Here is a 9146-nt window from a genome sequence, read left to right on the forward strand (position 1 = left end):
GATTTAAACCAATCGGAAACGCTTAAAAGAGTTTCGGAACGGCTAACGAGTAAAATTTTTCTCGGAGAGTACATTTTGGAACGTACCAAAGGACGAGGAAATTTCACCCTTGGCTCTGATTGGCCGTTCTCTTTTTATTTTTTTTCTTGTCAGAAAGAAATAAAAAGTGACATTGACCAATTAGAAATCAGACGAAGAAAATGTCTCGAATTGCTCAAGATCGATTGAAAACAAAAGGTCAAAAGTTTGTTCGATTTAATCAATTTCAGATGCAGCAAATCGTGTTCGATTGATCAATCGAAACGAAAACATTCTTTTCATCTCATCCAAGCTATTGAAGTCACTTTGTAGACCGAATGCTCGACTCGAGTTTCGCGACAGTGCGGTAATAAAATTTGTGATATGTTTGAAAAATATTTTTGTCATTTTTTTTTTTGAAATCATTAAAGTCGGAAATTTTCAAATTTTTTGTACGTTTATAAATTTTTTTCTATGTTGCAAAATAAAATTTAATACAAATTGTTGAAGATCGAGCATAACCTTGAGATTATATTTTTTTTTTAATATGTGAATGATTCATTATTAGTTTAAACAATTGATTGTTGTCAATTCGAGCTAATATCGTTTGAATTTTCAACAATATTTTTGGAATGTTCACAGTAAATTATTCGTGACAGATACGTGACTCTCCTCTTGCATGATAAAATGGAGCCAAAAATTGTTATAAACTTGTCTATACTCTTAATTACAATATTATTAGTATCATCGACCACACAAACTCAGCAAAAGAAGAAATCATGGCGCGATAAGGATATAAGAGACATGACAGATGCTGATCTAGAGCATTTGCTGGAGCAGTGGGAAGTATGATTGAAATATTATTCCGTTAGGGAGAAGAAAATTGAATAGATCTTTTGATTAATCTAATATTTCAGGAAAATGATGAACCTCTGGAACCGGATGAATTACCAGAACATTTGCAACCTACTCCAAAGATAGACTTATCTCAGGTAATAATCATTTTAATGTATTTACAAAGATCTATAGTTATCAATTTAATTGTAAAATATATAACTTTATCAGTTTTTTTTTATATTCATGCATAAAATAATTCAATGTATAGATGGATACTTCAAATCCAGATAATTTACTGAGAATGACAAAGAAAGGAAAGGGTGTTATGATGTTTGTGGATCTCAAACCAGATATTTCAGAACAGCAAGCCGAAATTGTGATGCGTATTTGGCAGACCAGTTTGCAAAACAATCATATAATTGCAGAGAGGTATTAATCTTTATTAATGTTTTTTAAATTTTTCTTAACTTTATATATATATATATATATATATATATATATATATATATATATATAGAAGTAAACTTATATATTTATAGAAGTAAAAAATATAATTATTATTGCCATTATTTTACTCAATTTATTATTCAAAAAACATAGATATATGGATTAAAAATTTGAAAATATTCAGTGTGTAATTATATGTGCAGATACCCAATTGACGTAAAACGGTCAATTTACATGTTCCGTGAAGGATCTCAAGCTGTTGATGCTAAAAATTACTTGCTACAACAACCTGAACTATCTCATCTCACTCTTGAAGGGCGCACATATTATAGTAATGCGGAGCAACAGGTAAGAACGTTGTAAGAATATTGACAAGTTTTAGTGTTTATACATTTTCTTATAAAAAATATATAAAATGATCTTGATCTCTTTAGAAAGCAGCCGACGAATCAATAAGAAAACAAAGTGCCAAAATAAGACCGAGCAAATCTGAATTATAATCTCAAAGCATTCCCACTTTTCTCAAACATTTTTTTAAGTTTCAATGATAATAATATTTTTTTTGAAATTATATATTTTCGATTCTTATATATAAACAAATTGTTTTTGGAAAATATTAAATATACAATGTGTATTCATATATTGATGTGTATAATTAATAAAATTTACACATGGCATTTAAAAATATTTATTGAACAAATAAATTCTAAAGAATGTGTGGAAGGATAACAACAGTGTCATACTTGTTTGGATTTATTTGGTTGTGCTGGTCTTACTGGCAAATTCCAACTGTGCATCATTCATCGCTTTGACCTCTCGCTGAAGTTCCTTCACCACAGTGGCAAGAGCGTGCGGATTCACTCCATTTTCGCACAATCTGATGCAGATACTCAGAGTATTTTCGTCGAGATTCGTGTTTAGCAGCTTGGAGATCTGGTATAAGGTTCGGAACGTCTTACGAGCGGCATTCACCTGGTGATTCACAGGTTCTGGCATGCTGGCTCGTTTCCGTTCCTTCCTAGAAATAGATAAACCGTTTGTTCAATTCATTAGCATTTATTTAAAATAACTTTATCATACAGCTTTTAATATATATAAATGTTTCTTTAAATCAATCATTCAAAAATATATTTTAGATTAGAATAAAATTACATTATTTAATGTCTTTGATTTTTTCTTTTTATTTTAAATAATTTTGAGATAATAATGTTCCCAAGAAAAGAAAATTAATAAAATGCGTCGTTTAAATGTAAAATCAATATGCAAACTATTTGAATATTAATTTTAGAAAGAAATTTTAAAAATTAAAATAATTTATTGAATTAAAATTCCTTATATTTTATTGATATCTATATGATGGATGAGAAAGAATAGTTTCAAAGAATAAAAAAATAGGTTAAGTTTCTAATTATTCAAGTTTCTTATTAAATTTAGAAACTTGAGCATTTAAATACAATAATAAGTTTTACTACTCTTCCTCACGATTCAAAAACTCACTCGTCAATGTTAGACAGCTTTATAATACAATATCACAACCATTTGTCGTAAAAATAGGATTGTCAGGTCCCGGAACCTTGAAAACAATAAAGGTGCAATTTCATTGACGCTAGAAACCAGCGGCAAATTAAAATCACTAGACTTTCTCTAGATATGGCGTCAAATAAAATAAAGTTCAGTTTCAACTTTTTCAGTATGTAAAGCGGCCTTTTCATTGACGCTACTTTTTAGCGTCAATGAAATTGCACCTTAACAGTTGGCAGCCCTACGAGATAGGCTGTGCAGCACTGCGCGTATATAAAATAAATTTGAAATCGCTTCTAGCCTAACCATCTTCACGTGATCGACTTTATTTGAATTGCACGGCATCGCATTGAATTATGATGCGGCGCCGATTTGTTCGAACGTAATTCGGGACATCGCGATGCTGTATAAGCGTCGAATGAGCACGAATTGTCACGCAAATATGATAAATCACATCTACTCACCGTTTACCGGCTGTTCCACAGGCCGCTCCACTCGCTCGCTTCGGGACGTCCCATTCCGATCTTGATGCACACAAACTCACACGATATCATCAACGCGCGACACTTTATTCGGCACTCCCGATATTCGCTCGCATCCGATAATCATCATCAAGGGTGCAAATAACGCGACGCGACTTCGCTCCATCTTCGCGATCGCGCTATCACTGAACTGTGAAAAATAGCTGTCGCGCACTTTCACCGACATATTATGAAAGTCTCGCGATCATCCTTGGACACTTTCGACGCTCTTTCACTCGCGATATTCGTTTAAAAACGGTTGAAAGACGCGAAAAATGCGGACGTTCGACGATCCGTGTAACTGCGTATGACTCCGAGTCACGTATGACGCGTATGACGTAGCAGTGACGTAGCAGTGACGTCGCAGTCACGCGCCAACATGGCGGCCGAACCAGTGCGCATTTGTTTCTGCGCACTGGTTCTGTCGCCATGTTAGCGCGTGATTGCTACGTCATACGCGTCATGGCCGCTCTCAGGTTTCTTTCTGCTTGTTATTGTTGATAATTTATTTAGTACTCGTTTGTTTCTTGAAATATCTATGTATGAGAAGATCCTTATACCCGGTATAAGTTTTTACGCTGTATACTTTCAGTATTTTATGAAAAATTATTCACAAGTGTTAAAATGGAGACTCGCCACAAACATAACAAACCTATAACAAAGGATACGAACGAGTTTTCCTTCAGTAAAGAGGAGGACCTGATTATGTTATTGAATGCTATTTTCAAATATGGATATTCAAATCTTCCTTCCACTATACTGCCAAATATGTCTGAGGAAGAGCGTCATTCTGCATTACAGTCAGCACTAGAAAAGGCAAAGATTGCTATTGACAAGAAACCTTCAGTAATTGAATGGTTAAACAGTAGCATATTTGACAATGATGAGTATAATATACCTATGGCATTGTTACTTATTGGATTGTACGAGCTGTGTCCATTGTGCGAGCAAAGAAATGAAAAGTGCAATTTTAGGTATGGTACAGAAAAGAAAATCATTTTAAATTTGTCCTCTCGTATGCACATTTTTTTTTATATATTTTAATATTTTCTTAATCTCTGTTATGTCATTTTTATAATGTGTGATTTATTTAATATAATTTATATGTCTTGTAAATTCTTATAATATATATTTAAATTTTTACATCCATAAAATTGTTAAACATTCAACAATAGAACATTTTTTTGCAGGGAAATATATCTCTTTCTTTACAAGATGACAACAAATCAAATTGTACCATATTTATCGCATGAGTCTGCAGAAATCTTATACAAACTATTATCAGGCTTAATAGATGAAGTATGGCCAAGCATACAGCCAGAGCTCCTTCAGTACTTAAGCAGTATACATATTTACAGCAGATCTGAAGTCAGGAGAACATATTCAGGAAAAAGTTAGTTTTTTTGTTTTGACTCTTATATTAATCCTTAGATACCTTCCTTTCTCTTATTACAATTTTATAATTTTTTTTGACAATTATTTCCTTTATACAGCATTGTATTCATTTCTCAATTAATTACATATAATCGAATATAAAATAGATAAAATACTTTATAAAACTTTATTATATTCATATTATAATTATAACATCATAACATATTGTCTACAATACAATATGTAATACAATTAATAATGCAAAGGTCTTTCAAGAGACTTCAAATGTGTGTTTGTTAGTTCTAATTCTAAAACTTGAGTATCTAAGGATTAATCTTAGACTAAGAGAAACTGTTAAAAATTAATTTTTATCGATTATTTCAGAAATACTGAAGAAAAAAGCAGCAAAAAACTGCTCATCCTAAAAGTATAAGTGATTTCAATTTTCGGCTATAATTTTAAAGTTCTTTTATTCTAAGATTTTTTAACTCTGAAGATTTAATATTCCAAAAAGGACTGTAAGACCCAAGAAATAGGTAATTATTATTTGTTTTATCTCGAAAGGTTATTGACATTATGTTCATTTTACTGAATCATGACTTATCATATTTCAAAATTATTAAACAAAAATGGATTATATCTCACGTAGTCAAAGTAATAGGAAAGTAGATTGCCTTATAAGAAATATATGTCGTCTTTTCTTTAATTTGTCAATATTTATACGTATTAATATTTTTTTCTAATTCGTATTGATTATATTTGTCTAATTAATTGTTTAGTATTTCCCAGGCATCATCTTCTGCTTTAGAGTTCCAATTTTGTTGTGCTTTATTGTCTGTTTCAAAACTGATCAATGATTCTTCTTTTTTATCTGCTTTTGACTGTTTCTTCGATATTACTGTTTTATTTGCTTGCTTCGTGTCATTGTTCCAATCCCAATCACAATTTGATGTATTGGAGAAACCTCCAGTAGAAATATTACTCCTAAAAATAAATAAACAATGAATTTTGCAAAATTTCAATGTATTAATGTGCAAGGATTTATTATCCATTTATTAATTAATGAGAAACTATGTCCTCATATTATTATTTAAAAGTAGAGATTTGAAAGTAATTTACTTTGAACTAGAGCTTCTCACAAGAGATGATTTTTCATTCGAGCGATTTGACTGCATCGAATCGCTATTCTGATACGCATTAGGGCAGTTAGAAGAATATTGATACAGATTTGTGGAATCATACTGTTTTTGTTGCTCCGCTGAATTGGTCCCGGCAATATCACCCCATCCTCCTCGTCTAGTTATGTCCCCTACCTATACATTATTTTCTCTTAAACTCTTAAGTTTTTAATTGTTCACAGACTTAATTCTTATAATTAATTTCTTAATTAAATCACAATTTAATTTTGATACAAAAATCAAATGATGATAACAAAAGATAAAGGAAATGAAAATATCTGTACCTTTGTAACCAAATGATTAACCTGGCTCCCGACGTCTTCTAACAATGTACCGTCTCGAACCTAATGTAATAATAAAAAAAAAAAAAGGAAAAAAAACGAAAGAGAAGGAAAAAATGAAAGAAAAAAGTGTAAAGTTTTTAAAAATTTTAAATTTAAATAAGTCTGATGTAAGATGGAAATGATTAAAAATAAATCTATGAAAATAATAATAATGATTAATATCACGTTTATGTCAAATAAGTTCATATGGGTTTATAATAATAAAAAAAAAAAAAGTAATACGTGAATAAATACGAGTGCGATAGTAAGTTATAATCAATATTGTTCAATTCTATTTAAATAATGTTTTTGAAGTAAACATTATTAAACAGAATTGCCAATATTATTCAATGTTACTAAATTTTGCATTTTTAAATTAATTTAGATTTTCAAAAATGTTCTCTGATTTTTTAACACTTGCCTTTTGCGTAGCGAGTCCTCCGATCTTAATAGCATTTTCGGTAGCTTTGCTCGCAATTTTCGACGCTGAAGAAGAGAATATTGACCAACCCTGCAAAATTAACAAATAATAGTTTGTTCAATTACATTTTAAATTTTAATAAACATTAAAGATCATACAGTCGCTAATGAAGAAACTGCAGTATCGAATAATTCCTGGGACGAACTTTTGGGCGGTGGATCCATTTGATAACCAAAGCCACCATATTTGCCACCTTGACTTGGTGGAATATTACTGAGAAAAAGTTTGAATAATAATTTCACATTAAATTAATAATTAAAATGTATCTAATTGTCAAATTCATTTTTTAATCTCTTGTTTTTTATATTGCCATTCGTCTATTCGTTCAATCAATAAATTTTAAATTTCGTGAGAGAGAGAAAGACAGAGGAATGTGCATGCTTGATGAGATATAGAAAATAGGAATAAACTTACTCTGGACGATTGGCGTTTTCGTTTTGTCTTTTCGCAAAAAAAGATTCCGTTTGTGTCTTTAGGCTGTTGGAATTCATATTTTGATAAGAACAAGACAAATCATTCTGATATGAATGCTCTTGCTTATTTTCAGTAAATGTTGAAGGCTCAAAATCCTTTGCTGTTGAACTAGTTGGGCTCCAAGATTCTCCTCGTGCCAATGTAGCGATCTAAGTGTCAGAAGAGAAATATATGCTTAAAAGATGAACAACATGGTGGAAAAATGAATGGAATAGACGACTAATTCAATGATTATCTAATCATATTTAAAAACTTTATCACCTTGTCTCTGTACAATGCTGCAGCTTTTGTATTATAACGCTGTGAGATAGACATAAAGTCATCCCAGTCAGGTTGACTTTCGAAAAATTCTCGAGCGTTTCTGTTACCACCGACTTTCATTTTTGCTAGTTCCACATCTTTCCATTTATCCATAGAGACAGAACGGACAAATGACAAGTGTACTCCTAAGCCACGATGTTTGCCCGAACATTCCAAACATATCCAGATTCCATATGTCACAGATACCCATTGTGGATTATGGCTGCTGCATTCAAAGCATTTCTGCAAAATATGTATACGAATCCATAAATCAGTTATGTATTACAAGGTCAATCATAAATTATTTATTTTATTATTTATGTATTTAATAAGTATTAAAAATAAACATGGGTCAATATTAATATATATGAATATTAATATATATATAAAACACTGAGATAAAAATTACATTTATTGGAAATAGGAATAAGCTAAAGTTTAATTGAAAATATCTATAATTAACTAATTAATTTTTTCAAATTGTCTAATTTTTCTTCATAGAAAAAGGAGCATATTATTCAGGTTTTATTCTATTTTGAAACTTACATTGTTCTCATCTTTCAACTTCAATTCACCCAGCATTCGTCGGGTCCGTGGACTAGCCATGGTCACATAAGTCAATTGTTGAAAGATTCTGAAATATGAAACAAATATAATGTCAATCAATGTGGTAACAATTTCTTAAATTTGTATTTTTAATCGAGGGCTTTAATATACAATATAGATAAAAGTTGATCAAAAATATACAAAAATTATTTTCAAATAGATGGAAAATCAAGTTCAGGTACTTCAATCATTAATAAGATCTAATAATAATTAAAATATGCAAAATAGAGAAAATAATCCAAATGAGAAAATGTATGATTTAAAATTTGAAAAATTATTTAGGAATTTCGCAAAAGAAAAAAAATAAATCTTCAAATTTCAATGCTCTCGAAATTATTTGACAGGGATCATACGGAAATATTTACCACAAAATCATTACATTATTGAACGATCCCTTTAAGGATGGGAAAAGTAGATTCTACAGAACAGACATATTGCAACGAAAGTCGGACACGATTTTTGTGCTTGGAAACGTGCTTGACATTTATTGACGTCATAAGAAGTTTGCAACTGTCAACCGCAAGAGGTCATCGTGTCTCTCGCATTTCGATGAATCGAAAGAGATTTTGAGGTGCAGTCGAAATGGCGTCTGGCTAATGGACAAAGATTTGCGCAAAATATCGAATTCTCTTTCGCGATTTTCGCAGAATTACAAGGTAAAAAACATATCACATATTTACACTTGCTTGTCATTTAATTACTTTTCTTTTTTTGGTAATAATAATGTTACATTTTAACCATAAAGAGGAAAAAAATTGGATACATTTTTTTCGATAACGAAATTCAACATTTGACGGTTATTTATTGTTGCTTTTCAAATATACGCGGCATGATTTCTGCGCAAATAAATACGCATAAAGAGCTTATTAAATTATTTTAGAAATTAATAAACAATCTCAATAAAATTCTCAGTAAAAGAATACAAATTCTAAATCAAATTTTGTAATTCATATATAAATTTTTTTATTTGTACAGAAACTTTTCTATTTCGTACAGAATTTGAAGATTTTAACCAAAATAATTTTATGCGATGTTTTTCGAAAAGTGATTTTCTATTTAATTAAGA

At 30.4% G+C, this 9146-nt stretch overlaps 4 protein-coding genes across 7 annotated transcripts; 2 read left to right on the forward strand and 2 right to left on the reverse strand.

Annotated features, from left to right (window-relative positions):
• Positions 1 to 167: 167 nt before the first annotated feature.
• On the forward strand, positions 168 to 1934 carry LOC105252046 (LDLR chaperone boca). Of its 2 annotated transcripts, none has more exons than XM_011259272.3 (6): positions 168 to 385; positions 678 to 864; positions 936 to 1010; positions 1124 to 1284; positions 1506 to 1650; positions 1737 to 1934. In XM_011259272.3, exons 1-6 carry the CDS (start codon positions 357 to 359, stop codon positions 1800 to 1802), a joined length of 663 nt encoding a protein of 220 aa, XP_011257574.1. In that variant the 5' UTR covers positions 168 to 356; the 3' UTR covers positions 1803 to 1934. The 2 variants fall into 2 exon arrangements, with proteins under 2 accessions (XP_011257574.1, XP_011257653.1); XM_011259351.3 differs by having other exon boundaries at positions 170 to 385; positions 661 to 864.
• A 15-nt stretch (positions 1935 to 1949) lies between these two features.
• LOC112639988 (mitotic-spindle organizing protein 1-like) lies at positions 1950 to 2912 on the reverse strand. Its single transcript, XM_025415613.1, has 2 exons — positions 2800 to 2912; positions 1950 to 2320 (listed from the first exon to the last, which is right to left on the reverse strand). The coding sequence occupies exon 2, from the start codon at positions 2296 to 2298 to the stop codon at positions 2056 to 2058; it is 243 nt and encodes an 80-aa protein (XP_025271398.1). The 5' UTR covers positions 2299 to 2320; positions 2800 to 2912; the 3' UTR covers positions 1950 to 2055.
• An 860-nt stretch (positions 2913 to 3772) lies between these two features.
• Positions 3773 to 7707, forward strand: LOC105252306. 2 transcript variants are annotated; one of them, XR_003123793.1, is made up of 4 exons: positions 3773 to 4318; positions 4535 to 4737; positions 5103 to 5254; positions 7248 to 7707. XR_003123793.1 is itself a non-coding variant. In XM_020028000.2 (3 exons), the coding sequence occupies exons 1-3, from the start codon at positions 3969 to 3971 to the stop codon at positions 5141 to 5143; spliced, it is 594 nt and encodes a 197-aa protein (XP_019883559.1). In that variant the 5' UTR covers positions 3773 to 3968; the 3' UTR covers positions 5144 to 5564. The 2 variants fall into 2 exon arrangements, 1 of the variants encoding a protein (XP_019883559.1); XM_020028000.2 differs by lacking the exon at positions 7248 to 7707 and having other exon boundaries at positions 5103 to 5564.
• LOC105252164 (ADP-ribosylation factor GTPase-activating protein 1) lies at positions 5412 to 8602 on the reverse strand. Of its 2 annotated transcripts, none has more exons than XM_011259474.3 (9): positions 8446 to 8602; positions 8021 to 8108; positions 7436 to 7717; positions 7115 to 7323; positions 6799 to 6913; positions 6641 to 6730; positions 6181 to 6240; positions 5838 to 6031; positions 5412 to 5702 (listed from the first exon to the last, which is right to left on the reverse strand). In XM_011259474.3, the coding sequence occupies exons 2-9, from the start codon at positions 8078 to 8080 to the stop codon at positions 5486 to 5488; spliced, it is 1227 nt and encodes a 408-aa protein (XP_011257776.1). In that variant the 5' UTR covers positions 8081 to 8108; positions 8446 to 8602; the 3' UTR covers positions 5412 to 5485. The 2 variants fall into 2 exon arrangements, with proteins under 2 accessions (XP_011257776.1, XP_011257854.1); XM_011259552.3 differs by having other exon boundaries at positions 8460 to 8578.
• Positions 8603 to 9146: the final 544 nt, after the last annotated feature.

This window comes from Camponotus floridanus, unplaced genomic scaffold (genome assembly GCF_003227725.1).
Source record: "Camponotus floridanus strain SB8 unplaced genomic scaffold, Cflo_v7.5 scaffold124, whole genome shotgun sequence".
Classification (NCBI taxonomy): Eukaryota; Metazoa; Arthropoda; class Insecta; order Hymenoptera; family Formicidae; genus Camponotus; species Camponotus floridanus.